The sequence below is a fragment of the Bombina bombina genome, chromosome 7, assembly GCF_027579735.1.
Source record: "Bombina bombina isolate aBomBom1 chromosome 7, aBomBom1.pri, whole genome shotgun sequence".
NCBI lineage: Eukaryota > Metazoa > Chordata > Amphibia > Anura > Bombinatoridae > Bombina > Bombina bombina.
This window is the reverse complement of record NC_069505.1, coordinates 133,815,088-133,829,226: the sequence shown is the minus strand read 5'-3', so window position 1 is coordinate 133,829,226 and position 14,139 is coordinate 133,815,088. Positions and strand designations below refer to the sequence as shown.

Genomic DNA, 14,139 nt, shown 5'->3' with positions numbered 1-14,139 from the left:
TAAACAAGTTTCTCAAGGTTCCATCGTTCAAAATGGAGACCATTCGAACAATTCTTCCTTCCATCCAGGAAGGTCAATTCATGACCACGGTGGATTTAACGGATGCGTATCTACATATTCCTATCCACAAGGAACATCATCGGTTCCTAAGGTTCGCATTCCTGGACAAGCATTACCAGTTCGTGGCGCTTCCTTTCGGATTAGCCACTGCTCCAAGGATTTTCACAAAGGTACTAGGGTCCCTTCTAGCTGTGCTAAGACCAAGGGGCATTGCTGTAGTACCTTACTTGGACGACATTCTGATTCAAGCGTCGTCCCTTCCTCAAGTAAAGGCTCACACGGACATCGTCCTGGCCTTTCTCAGATCTCACGGATGGAAAGTGAACGTGGAAAAGAGTTCTCTATCTCCGTCAACAAGGGTTCCCTTCTTGGGAACAATAATAGACTCCTTAGAAATGAGGATTTTTCTGACAGAGGCCAGAAAAACAAAACTTCTAGACTCTTGTCGGATACTTCATTCCGTTCCTCTTCCTTCCATAGCGCAGTGCATGGAAGTGATAGGTTTGATGGTAGCGGCAATGGACATAGTTCCTTTTGCGCGCATTCATCTAAGACCATTACAACTGTGCATGCTCAGTCAGTGGAATGGGGACTATACAAACTTGTCTCCGAGGATACAAGTAAATCAGAGGACCAGAGACTCACTCCGTTGGTGGCTGTCCCTGGACAACCTGTCACAAGGGATGACCTTCCGCAGACCAGAGTGGGTCATTGTCACGACTGACGCCAGTCTGATGGGCTGGGGCGCGGTCTGGGGATCCCTGAAAGCTCAGGGTCTTTGGTCTCGGGAAGAATCTCTTCTACCGATAAATATTCTGGAACTGAGAGCGATATTCAATGCTCTCAAGGCTTGGCCTCAGCTAGCGAGGGCCAAGTTCATACGGTTTCAATCAGACAACATGACAACTGTTGCGTACATCAACCATCAGGGGGGAACAAGGAGTTCCCTGGCGATGGAAGAAGTGACCAAAATCATTCTATGGGCGGAGTCTCACTCCTGCCACCTGTCTGCTATCCACATCCCAGGAGTGGAAAATTGGGAAGCGGATTTTCTGAGTCGTCAGACATTGCATCCGGGGGAGTGGGAACTCCATCCGGAAATCTTTGCCCAAGTCACTCAACTGTGGGGCATTCCAGACATGGATCTGATGGCCTCTCGTCAGAACTTCAAAGTTCCTTGCTACGGGTACAGATCCAGGGATCCCAAGGCGGCTCTAGTGGATGCACTAGTAGCACCTTGGACCTTCAAACTAGCTTATGTATTCCCGCCGTTTCCTCTCATCCCCAGGCTGGTAGCCAGGATCAATCAGGAAAGGGCGTCGGTGATCTTGATAGCTCCTGCGTGGCCACGCAGGACTTGGTATGCAGATCTGGTGAATATGTCATCGGCTCCACCATGGAAGCTACCTTTGAGACGAGACCTTCTTGTTCAAGGTCCGTTCGAACATCCGAATCTGGTCTCACTCCAGCTGACTGCTTGGAGATTGAACGCTTGATCTTATCGAAGCGAGGGTTCTCAGATTCTGTTATCGATACTCTTGTTCAGGCCAGAAAGCCTGTAACTAGAAAGATTTACCACAAAATTTGGAAAAAAATATATCTGTTGGTGTGAATCTAAAGGATTCCCTTGGGACAAGGTTAAGATTCCTAAGATTCTATCCTTCCTTCAAGAAGGATTGGAAAAAGGATTATCTGCAAGTTCCCTGAAGGGACAGATTTCTGCCTTGTCTGTGTTACTTCACAAAAGGCTGGCAGCTGTGCCAGATGTTCAAGCCTTTGTTCAGGCTCTGGTTAGAATCAAGCCTGTTTACAAACCTTTGACTCCTCCTTGGAGTCTCAACTTAGTTCTTTCAGTTCTTCAGGGGGTTCCGTTTGAACCCTTACATTCCGTTGATATTAAGTTATTATCTTGGAAAGTTTTGTTTTTGGTTGCAATTTCTTCTGCTAGAAGAGTTTCAGAATTATCTGCTCTGCAGTGTTCTCCTCCTTATCTGGTGTTCCATGCAGATAAGGTGGTTTTACGTACTAAACCTGGTTTTCTTCCAAAAGTTGTTTCTAACAAAAACATTAACCAGGAGATTATCGTACCTTCTCTGTGTCCGAAACCAGTTTCGAAGAAGGAACGTTTGTTGCACAATTTGGATGTTGTTCGCGCTCTAAAATTCTATTTAGATGCTACAAAGGATTTTAGACAAACATCTTCCTTGTTTGTTGTTTATTCCGGTAAAAGGAGAGGTCAAAAGGCAACTTCTACCTCTCTCTCTTTTTGGATTAAAAGCATCATCAGATTGGCTTACGAGACTGCCGGACGGCAGCCTCCCGAAAGAATCACAGCTCATTCCACTAGGGCTGTGGCTTCCACATGGGCCTTCAAGAACGAGGCTTCTGTTGATCAGATATGTAGGGCAGCGACTTGGTCTTCACTGCACACTTTTACCAAATTTTACAAGTTTGATACTTTTGCTTCTTCTGAGGCTATTTTTGGGAGAAAGGTTTTGCAAGCCGTGGTGCCTTCCATTTAGGTGACCTGATTTGCTCCCTCCCATCATCCGTGTCCTAAAGCTTTGGTATTGGTTCCCACAAGTAAGGATGACGCCGTGGACCGGACACACCTATGTTGGAGAAAACAGAATTTATGTTTACCTGATAAATTACTTTCTCCAACGGTGTGTCCGGTCCACGGCCCGCCCTGGTTTTTTAATCAGGTCTGATAATTTATTTTCTTTAACTACAGTCACCACGGTATCATATGGTTTCTCCTATGCAAATATTCCTCCTTAACGTCGGTCGAATGACTGGGGTAGGCGGAGCCTAGGAGGGATCATGTGACCAGCTTTGCTGGGCTCTTTGCCATTTCCTGTTGGGGAAGAGAATATCCCACAAGTAAGGATGACGCCGTGGACCGGACACACCGTTGGAGAAAGTAATTTATCAGGTAAACATAAATTCTGTTTTTTAGTTGCTATCTCTTCTGCTTGAAGAGTTTCTGAGCTATCTGCGTTACAATGCGACTCGCCTTATCTTATATTCCATTCTGATAAGGTGGTTTTGCGTACTAAACCTGGATTTCTTCCTAAGGTTGTTTCAAATAAGAATATTAATCAGGAAATTGTTGATCCTTCTGTGTCCTAACCCTTCTAAGAAGGAGCGTCTGTTACATAACTTGGACGTGGTTCGTGCTTTGAAGTTTTACTTGCAAGCGACCAAGGATTTCCGTCAAACATCTTCTCTGCTGTCTATTCTGGAAAGCGTAGAGGTCAAAAAGCTACGGCTACCTCTTTTTTTGGCTGAAAAGCATCATCCGTTTGGCATACGAGACTGCTGGACAGCAGCCTCCTGAAAAAATTACAGCTCATTCTACTAGAGCGGTGGCTTCCACATGGGCTTTTAAAAACGATGCTTCTGTTGAACAGATTTGTAAGGCTGCGACTTGGTCTTCCCTTCATACCTTTTCCATATTTTACAAATTTGATACTGTAGCTTATTCGGAGGTTTTTTTTTGGTGAGAAAAGTTCTTCAAGCAGTGGTGCCTTCTGTTTAGGTATCTGTCTTGTCCCTCCCGTTCATCAGTGTCCTGTAGCTTTGGTATTGTATCCCACAAGTAAAGGATGAATCCGTGGACTCGTCGTATCTTATAGAAGAAAAGGAAATTTATGCTTACCTGATTTTCTTCTATGATACGACAAGTCCACGACCCACCCTGTCAATTTAAGACAGATTATATTTTTTGGTTTAAAACTTCAGTCACCTCTGCACCTTTTAGTTTCTCCTTTTTCTTCCTATACCTTCGGTCGAATGACTAGAGGGGTGGAGTCAAGGGAGGAGCTATATAGACAGCTCTGCTGTGGTGCTCTTTGCCACTTCCTGTTAGCAGGAGGATAATATCCCACAAGTAAAGGATGAATCCGTGGACTTGTCGTATCATAGAAGAAATCAATTTATCAGGTAAGCATAAATCTCCTTTTTTTTTTATCAGAATTTAGATGAGTATCTCATCTATTTTTTTTTTTTTTTTTTTTTAACTTTAATAAATCTCCCACGTTTAGATTAAAGAGTGTGCAGATAAAGCAGAACTTGCCTATGGCAAGAAGGGAGGAGCTTCTGGAGATAAGAAGGAAATCAAAGCACCTACTGCTGCCCCAGGAAAACCCACATCTGGTGAGAAGGATGTTAAAGATATTGCTAAACCTGGAGCACCGCCTAAAAAGGTCCCCGCTGTCAAAGTACGTTTGATATTTGCTCTAAAGTACTCTTCAAATAAGCTATTCTAGATCTCTGCTTTAAAACTCACTTATTTTAAAAAACTTTTTAGGCTGGTGGCCCTGTAAAGAAAGCTAAAGCCCCTGCGTCTACAGGAGCAGCAAAGGGAAAGAAAGGAGCCATGGAAACAAAAGAAATTATCGAGCAGGAACTCTCTGTAAGTACATACTGAAAAGATCCAGGCTTTAAATAATGATTGGTGCTGCCATTATGCAACGTAGGTTATTCTGCAGGTATCTGAAGGAGAGTTACTGCATATGTGCAAATAGGTCAGTACTAGTGTGGTGAAAGATTTAAACATGGCGGCACCCAGGACTAGGAGGGGAGAATAACCTCAATACTATGATTATAAAATGTGTTTAATGTCCCTTTTATTTTGGTCTTATGACATTTTTATACTTTAGGCATTTCTAGTGCCTTGTCTGCACAGTTTGTGGGTAGTTACATTTTTGGGTGTGTTGTAGCCAGAGGCCTGTGAAGAGAAAGCAGCAGCTGTTCTCCCAGCACCCTGCATGCAGCACCTGGATAGCAGTAACTGGAAGGAGAGACTTGCTAGCATGGAGGAATTCCAGAAGGTAAGAAACTCTTTATAAATGCAAGCGTGTGCTTAAATGCTTGTACTGCTTATTATATCAAGTTTTTTTGTTTCAGTCTGTTGAAGTAATGGAGAGGAATGACATCCCCTGCCAAGCACTAGTCAAAATGCTGGCTAAGAAACCTGGCTTTAAGGAAACAAACTTTCAGGTGAGTTGCAGAGTGCGGGTCAGGTTATTTAAACAGATTCCGTGTTCCCTTATAGAGGATTTTTTCAGACAGGTGGCATTCTGAAGTAGTCGGGTGGAGGCAATAAAATAATTTCTTATTTTATAAGAGAAAAATGTTATTATATTGTACTTGGTGATGGTAAACTTTCCACATTTTTATATTCAGGTCCTGAATGTTAGTGATATTTTAGAAGGACTTTAATTGATCACTTCTAATGAAGATGCGCTGTAACTTACGTTCTTTCTAATGACACGGTGAGTCCACGGATCATCTAATTACTATTGGGAATATCACTCCTGCCCAGCAGGAGGCGGCAAAGAGCACCACAGCAAAGCTGTTAAATATCACCTCAATTCCCTCCAACCCCAGTCATTCTCTTTGCCTACGTTAGAGCAAGGAAGTGGTAAAGTTTAGGTGTTGGAAAGAAGATTCTTCAAGCAAGATTTCATTATTTTTCAGCAGTGCAAGATTGTTCTGCTTTGTCCTAGGGTGTAGCCGTAGTCCATATCAGTCTCTTCAGTAGAGCAGTGGTGGCTTTCAAGCAATGGGAACTTGTGGGGTACAATTATCACTGCGCCTCCCTTTAAAAACATGGTTGAAGGATCAATTTACAAAAGTTTCTTGATTCCTCAGACAAGGGTCACCTTTTTAGGTTTCCAGATAGATTCAGTGTCCATGACTCCTTTCTCTGACAGACAAGAGACGAATGAAGTTTAGTTTTAGCTTGTCTAAACCTTCAGTCTCTATCATTCCCTTCAGTGGCTATGTGCATGGAAGTTTTAGGTCTCATGACTGCAGCATCGGACTCGATCCCCTTTGATCGTTTTCATATGAGACCTCTACAGCTTTGCATGTTGCACCAATGGTGCAAGTATTATACTTGGATATCACAATTGATATACTTAAATCCCAAAATTCAACTCTCTGACACGGTGGTTAGACCATCACCTTATTGTTCAAGGGACCTCATTTGTTTGTCCTACCCAGACTGTGATCACAACAGATGCAAGTCTTACAGGTTGGGGAGCTGTTTGGGGGTCTCTGACAGCACAAGGGGTTTGGAAACCTCAAGAGGCAAGGTTACCAATTAATATTTTAGAACTCTGTGCTATTTTCAGGGCTCTTCAGGCGTGGTCTCTTTTGAAGAGGGAACTTTCTTTTTTAAACAGTAGCACAACAGTAGCATATGTCAATCATCAAGGAGGAACCTGCAGTCCTTCCGCAATGAAGAGTATCTCGGATACTTTCTTGGGTGTAATCCAACTCCTGTCTAATTTCTGCAATTCATATCCCAGGTGTAGACAATTGGGAAGCGTATTATCTCAGCCGTCAGACTTGGCATCCCGGGGGTGTGGTCTCCATCCAGATGTGTTCATCTTGTACAGATGTGTGGGGCCTTCCAGAATTAGGTCTGATGGCCTCTCGTCTAAACAAGAAGCTTCCCAGATACCTGTCCAGGGATCCTCAGGCGGAGATGGTGGATACCTTAACAGTTCCTTGGTTTTATCAACCAGCTTATATTTTTCTGGTTCTTCTTCCAAGGGTGATCTCCAAGATCATAATTGAACAATCTCATGTGTTTATGATAGCACCAGCATGGCCTCACAGGTTTTGGCATGTGGATCTTGTTTGGATGTCCAGTTGCCAGCCTTGGTCACTTCCTTTAAGGCCAGATCTTCTGTCTCAAGGGCCGTTTTTCCATCAGGATCTCAAATCTGATTTGAAGGCATGGAAATTGAACGCTTAGTACTTAGTCATAGAGGTTTCTCTGACTCAGTAATTAGCACTATGATATTGGCTCGTAAGTCTGTTTTAAGGAAATTTTATCATCTGGTTTGAAAAACCTATAAACTCATAATTATTCTTGGCATTCTTTCAGAATTCCTAGGATTTTAGTTTCTTTAGGATGGTTTGGATAAGGGGTTGTCTGCAAATACCTTGTAAGGACAAATTTCTGCTCTTTCTGTCTTATTTCATAGACAGATTGCTAAACTTCCTGATATTCACTGTTTTGTTCAGGCTTTGATTCATATCAAACATGTTATTAAATCTATTTCTCCTCCTTGGAGTCTCAATTTTGAAGATTTTACAGGCTCCTCCTTCTGAGCCTATTCATTCTCTGGATATTAAATTACTTTCTTGGAAAGTGTCATTTCTTTTGGCTATCTCTTCTGCTAGAAGAGTTTTTGAAATGTCTGCTTTCTTGTGAGTCATCTGATATTCCATCAAGAAAAAAGCTGTTTTGCGGACTTCTTTTTAAATGTTTGCATACGTTGTGAATTCTAACAACATTAATAAGGAAATTGTTGTTCCTCCTTTGTGTCCTAATCCTAAGAATACTCTTGAGATCTCTTCATTTTTTTGATGTGGTAAGAGCTTTGAAATACTATGTTGAAGCTACCAAGGATTTCAGAAAGACTTCTAGTCTATTAGTTATTTTCTCTGGTTCCAGGAAAGGTCAGAAAGCCTCTGCCTTTGTTTGGCATCTTGATTGAAACTTTTCACAAGGCTTTTTTGGAGACGGGACAGTCTCTGCCTCAGAATTACAGCTCATTCTACCAGTTCACTTGCTGCTACTTGGGCTTTTAAGGATGCAGCTTCAGTTGATCAGATTGGCAAAGCAGCAACTTGGTGGTCTTTGCATAAATTTACTAAATTTTACCATTTTGATGTATTTGCTTCTTCAGAAGCAGTCTTTGGTAGAAAGTTCTTCAGGCAGCTGTCTCAGTTTGATTCCTTTTGCCTATGATTTGAGTTTTTTTAAATTTAAAAAAACTTATTTATTTGGATTTAATTTTTTCAGAGGAAGTAACCGTTTTTATTTTAGCCCTCCCTTTCTAGTGACTTCTGTGGGCTTCCCATATGTCACTAGCTCATGGACTCTTGCCACTTAAAACATAATTTATGTAAGAACTTACCTGATAAATTCATTTCTTTCATAGTGGCAAGAGTCCATGAGACCCACCCTATTTTGTGTTTTTTTTTTTGTATACAGCACTTTATTTTTTCCAGATCCTCTTTTTGTATTCTTTTTACTCCTCCTTTTACACCTCACCTTCTTGGCGACACGTTAAACTTAAGTATGAGTGATGTGTATTTATAGGCATTTTGAGGTTTGGTAAACTTTGCCCCTCCTGGTAGGATTGTATATCCCATACGTCACTAGCTCATGGACACTTGCCACTATGAAAGAAATGAATTTATCAGGTAAGTTCTTACATAAATTATGTCTTGTTTTACAAGATGAGTCCACAGATTTCATCCTTATGGGATATCGCCTCCTGGTCAGCAGGAGGAGGCAAAGAGCACCACAGCAGAGCTGTATAGAAAGCTCCTCCCTTCCCTCCCACCCCAGTCATTCTCTTTGCCTGTGTTAGTGTAGGAAGAGGTAAAGTGAGGTGTTAGTTTAGATTCTTCAATCAAGATTTTACTGTTTTTTAAATGGTGCCAGTGAGTACTATTTTTCTCAGGGGAGAGCATCAGGTGTTTCAACAATGGGAACTGAGGAGATTCTACATTCTCTGTTAACTCCCCATGCTGGTGCTGCCCTGCTGATGGTCTTATCAGATATTACATAAGGCCCTGTCTGTCCCCACAGAACTACAGGAGGTGATGACAAGAGACCTCTTCTTCGTGTGGGACAGGTACACATTGTGATCAACACTGCTGTATGTACAGTCTTTTTTATTCTGGGGAAACAGTGTAGCTCAGAACAGACTGGACGTTACTTGCTACAACACAAAAGGGGGTAATCAACTTACAAGAGTGTTTAGTTGTTTAGCAATAAATTCCCCTTTTATATACTTATGTGTATTGCAGTGGGTTGGTGTATATATGACCCGGTTTTATTAAGACAGGACCGGTGACTCTTTATCTGAAGGCTGACGCTGGGGTCTGTTTGGGGAGTTATGACTCTGTGGCTGTATTATTCATTTTGGCACAGTTTTCTGAAGGGATACATTGGTTATTACAGTTGGGTCTACCCGACATTAATATTCCCACGCGGTTGTTTCTATGGGTTTTTTTCTTATACCGCCCATGAAGGGCGGGGCTTAAGTTCGCACGCTTAGTCGCGCATTTGTTTTTCCGGCTTCCGACAGTCACGGAGGTCTTAGGCAGCAGTTGTATTTGAAGCTCCTGTGTTTCCTATGTCCGCTTGGCCTTAGTTGATCAAAATCGCAAGCGGTCTTAGGCAGCATTTCTCGGAGGGTCTCCTTGTTGGTTGAGAGAAAGGTAGGCGCCACAGCAGAGCTGTGGCTTGGTGCAGGGGTTATTTTTAGTCATAGCAATAATAAGGGCTATTGTAACCTAGCGAATGTGAATAGGCTCTGTTATATCAACTTCCTATTCCAATTGTTGAACGCTTGCAGTAAAATTTATATCGTTTTACAATTTAAAGGCACAGCACTTTTTTTTTTTTTTTTTTTATTTCAATAGCTGTATACGACCTATATTGCACTTTGTTTTTCTTTTTAGCATGGCTGACCTACTGGAACATACTTGTTCTATGTGTTTAGCTGCCAATGTGGAACCCCCTCTTACATTTTGTCCCTCATCTACTGAGAGGGCTTTACAGTTTAAAGACCAGATTTTCTTTAACGATAACATATCTAAGGATGCTTCTTGATGAGACTCGGGGTATGCCGCAAATTTCTCCCCAAGCGTCACAGCCTTTAACACCCGCTCAGGCGCCATCAACTGCGTACGCCTCATTTACCTTACAGAATATGGGGGCAGTTATGTCATCCACTCTTACAGAAGTTTTGTCTAAGTTACCAGTGTTACAGGGCAAACGTGGTAGAAGAGAGGAACAGGTGGTCCAGACGACTTCTGACTCTCTGATGGCGATCTCCGACATACACTCCCAGGGCTCTGAAGTGGGAGGTAGGGAGAATCTCTCTGAAGGGGAATTGTCTGACTCTGGTAGTACATTGCCCCAGGCAGATTCGGACGTGATGTCCTTTAGATTTAAGCTTGAACACCTCCGTCTGTTGCGGGAGGCTTTGACTCTGGACGACTGTGACTCTATTGTGGTGCCACCAGAGAAATTGTGTAAGATGGACAAATACTTAGAGGTGCCTGCTTACTCTGATGTTTTTCCGGTTCCTAGGAGAATTTTCGGAAATTATTAAACAGGAATGGGAAAGACCGGGTATTCCGTTTTCACCTTCCCCCTACCTTTAAGAAAATGTACCCTATAGCTGACACTTTTCGGGATTCTTGTCAAACGGTCCCTAAGGTGGAAGGAGCTATATCTACCCTGGCTAAGCGTACGACTATCCATATTGAGGACAGTTGTGCTTTTAAAGACTCTATGGTTAAAAATTTGGAGGGTCTTCTAAAAAAGCTATTCATCAAGGGTTTCTATTACAACCGACGGCTTGCATTGTACCAGTCAAAACTGCGGCTGCCTTTTGGTTTGACGCCTTAGAGTCCCTTAAGACTGAGACTTCTTTAGAGGAAATAATGGATAGAATAAAGGCCCTTAAGCAGGCTAATTTTTTTTGTTACGGATGCCGCCTTCCAGATTGCCAAATTGGCGGCTAAGAATGCAGGTTTTTCCGTTTTAGCGCGCAGAGCCTTATGGTTAAAATCTTGGTCTGCGGATGTGTCCTCTAAATCTAAGCTTTTGGCTATTCCTTTCAAGGGAAAGACCCTATTCGGGCCTGACTTGAAAGAGATAATTTCTGACATTACGGGAGGCAAGGTTCACCTACTACCTCAGGATAAAACGTCTAAGCAGAGGGGTAGACAGAGTAATTTCTTCTACAAGATATGATGAGTCCACGGGTTTCATCCTTGTGGGATATTAACCTCCTGCTAACAGGAAGTGGCAAAAAGCACCACAGCAGAACTGTATATATAGCCCCTCCCTTCCATCCACCCCCAGTCATTCTCTTTGCCTGTGTTAGTAATAGGAAGAGGTAAAGTGAGGTGTTAGTTTAGATTCTTCAATCAAGAAGTTTTTTTATTTTAAAATAGTGCCAGAGTGCGCTATTTTCCTCAGGGGGAAATAGTCAGTCTATTGCTTCACAAGGAGAAGTGGAGACATTATTTTCTGCCCTGATGTTTATGATCTTAGCAAACATTATCTAAGATCCATAATGGTTTCCACAAAGTAGCTGAAGGTATGTGTGAGATAATCTTCAGTGTGGAGACCGGTGTCTTGCTACAAGCAACTTTGAGGTATGTGCAGTCTTTTGTTTTCTGAGGAGACTTGGTATACCAGAACAGGCTGACATTGTCCCCTATAGGGGGAATGGTAAGGAGTTTGCACTAACAAAAATATTTGTGTAGCTGAAATCCCTTTATTACTTTATTAAATTCATGGCCTGAAGTTATATAGAAGGGCTTATGTATGGGCTTGACGCTGGACTAAAGCGTTTTTTTGTGAATGCAGGGGTTTGGTCTGAATTAGGAGCGCATGTTTTTTACTTTTATTTTACGGCAGGCATGTTTGTTTGGACCCATGCGGGTCCTAGTCACAATTCAGTACGCCCACGGTGGGCGGGGCCTATTTTCACGCGCTCCGTTGCGCAGTCTTCATTGCCATCGCATAGCTAGGACAGAGGCTGGAAGCTTAAGCTTGCTGCACTCGATAAGTCCTATCTATATACCGGACATCTGAGTTCATTTCGGGGGCTGGTAGGCGCCACAGCAGAGCTGTGGCATGGTGGTGCAGGGGCTAATAAATTGTTTAAATAATTTGGTTAAATAATAAAATTTATATTCTGAGTGTTATACTGTGTTTGGGCTTATCCTGCAAGTGGATGCAATATTAAGGAGCGGTTTTTTTTGACGCATTAAGTTTTTTTAGGCTAAAAAGCGTTTTTGCAGGTTTCAGTAAAATAGTTCCGCTTTTAAAATTTAAAGGCGCAGTACAATTTTTTTAGTAATTTTTTCTCTTTTTTTTTTTTTTTTTTTTAGTATAATCAAGACTCAATATTTGGCAAGGTACGACTATCAGTACTGCTAGTCTGTTTAACATATCGGACAGTGAAGAGGAAACTTGTTCTATTTGTTTAGATGCCACTGTTGAACCCCCCCTGAATTTTTGTCCCTCGTGTACTGAGAGGGCTTTACAATGCAAAGCACAAATTTTATGTAAAGAAAATGTGTTTAAAGATGATTCTCAGGCTGAAGGGAATCAGGGTGTACCGCCAGTTTCTCCCCAAGCGTCACAACCTCTAACGCCCACCCAAGCGACGCCTGGTTCTTCAACCGCATCTAATTCATTTACTTTGCAGGATATGGCTGCAGTTATGTGAACTACCCTTACAGAGGTGTTATTTAAGTTGCCAGTGTTACAGGGTAAACACAGTAGAACAGAGGACAATGTGATTGCGGATCACTCTGTGTTGTTGGCTGTTTCCGATGTACCCTCTCAGGGATCTGAATTGGGGGTTAGGGAACTTCTATCTGAGGGGGAACTTTCCAAATCGGGAAGTGCGTGTGTTTAAGCTTGAACACCACCTTTTTATTTAGGGAGGTTTTAGCAACTCTGGATGACTGTGATCCTATTGTGGTACCACCAGAGAAGTTGTGTAAGATGGACAAATACTTAAAGGTACCTGCTTACACTGTTTTTCCGGTTCCTAAGAGAATTGCAGAAATTAAGAGGGAATGGGAAAGACCGGTTATCCCGTTCGCTCCCTCTCCTAATTTAATTTTTTTTTATCCTATTTCTGACACTGTTCGGGACTCCTGGCAAACACTCCCTAAGGTGGAAGGAGCTATATCTACCCTGGCTAAACGTACTACTATTCCTATTGAGGACAGCTGCGCTTTCATAAACCCTATGGATAAGAAATTGGAGGGTCTCCTAAAGAAAATGTTTATTCATCAGGGTTTCCTTTTGCAACCTACGGCATGCACTGTACCAGTTACAAATGCGGCGGCCTTTTGGTTTGAGGCCCTAGAAGACTCTCTTAAGACTGAGACTCCTTTAGAAGATATTTTAGATAGAATTAAGGCTCTCAAGCTGGCTAATTCTTTTATCACCGATGCCGCCTTTCAAATTGCTAAATTGGCGGCTAAGAATGCTGGATTTGCCATTTTGGCGCATAGAGCGCTATGGTTAGTCTTGGTCTGCTGATGTATCTTCTAAATCAAAGCTTTTGGCTATTCCTTTCAAGGGCAAGACCCTGTTCTGGCCTGACTTGAAGGAAATCATTTGATTACACTGGAGGGAAGGGTCATCTCCTACCTCAGGATAAGGCGGTTACATTGAGGGGTAAACAGAATAATTTTCGTTCCTTTCAGAATTTTAAAGGAGTACCCTCTTCTTCCTCTTCCTCCACAAAGCAGGAAGGGAATTTTGCTCAGGCCAAGTCCGTCTGGAGACCCAACCAAGCTTGGAACAAGGGTAAACAAAACAAGAAGCCTGTTGCTACTACCAAGTCGGCATGAAGGGGCAGCCCCCGATTCGCGACCGGATGTAGTAGGGGGCAGACTTTTTCTCTTTGCCCAGGCTTGGGAAAGATGTTCAGGACCCCTGGGCACTAGAAATTGTGACCCACGGGTATCAACTGGAATTCAAAGGTTGTCTCTCAAGAGGGAGGTGGCTTCTTTCACGATTGTCTGTAAACCAGATAAAGAGAGGCGTTCTTAAGCTGTGTAAGAGACCTCTCTACCATGGGAGTAATTTGTCCTGTCCCAAGACTAGAGCAGGGACAGGGTTTTACTCAAATCTTTTCGTGGTTCCCAGAAAAGAGGGAACGTTCAGACCCATTTTAGATCTCAAGAGTCTAAACAAGTTTCCCAGTGTTCCATCTTTCAAGATGGAGACCATTCGCTCAATTTTACCAATGATCCAGGAGGGTCAATATATGACTACCATGGACTTGAAGGATGCATACCTGCATATTCCTATCCACAAGGATCATCATCAGTATCTAAGGTTTGCTTTCCTGGACAAGCATTTTTCAGTTCATGGCTCTTCCCTTTGGGTTGGCCACAGCACCAAGAATCTTCACAAAGGTTCTAGGGTCCCTTTTGGTGGTTCTCAGACCGCGTGGAATAGCAGTGGCGCCTTATCTGGACGATATTCTGATT

General features: G+C 42.6%; 1 protein-coding gene across 1 annotated transcript in view; it reads left to right on the top strand.

Moving 5' to 3' along the window:
- The window catches only part of LOC128636274 (cytoskeleton-associated protein 5-A), an 825,907-nt gene that overhangs the window by 403,098 nt on the left and 408,670 nt on the right, over positions 1-14,139 (top strand). Inside the window, exons 8-11 of the mRNA XM_053689308.1 lie at positions 4,107-4,283; positions 4,373-4,477; positions 4,785-4,895; positions 4,972-5,064. Of these exons, the coding sequence (XP_053545283.1) occupies positions 4,107-4,283; positions 4,373-4,477; positions 4,785-4,895; positions 4,972-5,064 (486 nt within the window). The remainder of the gene's footprint in view (positions 1-4,106; positions 4,284-4,372; positions 4,478-4,784; positions 4,896-4,971; positions 5,065-14,139) is intronic.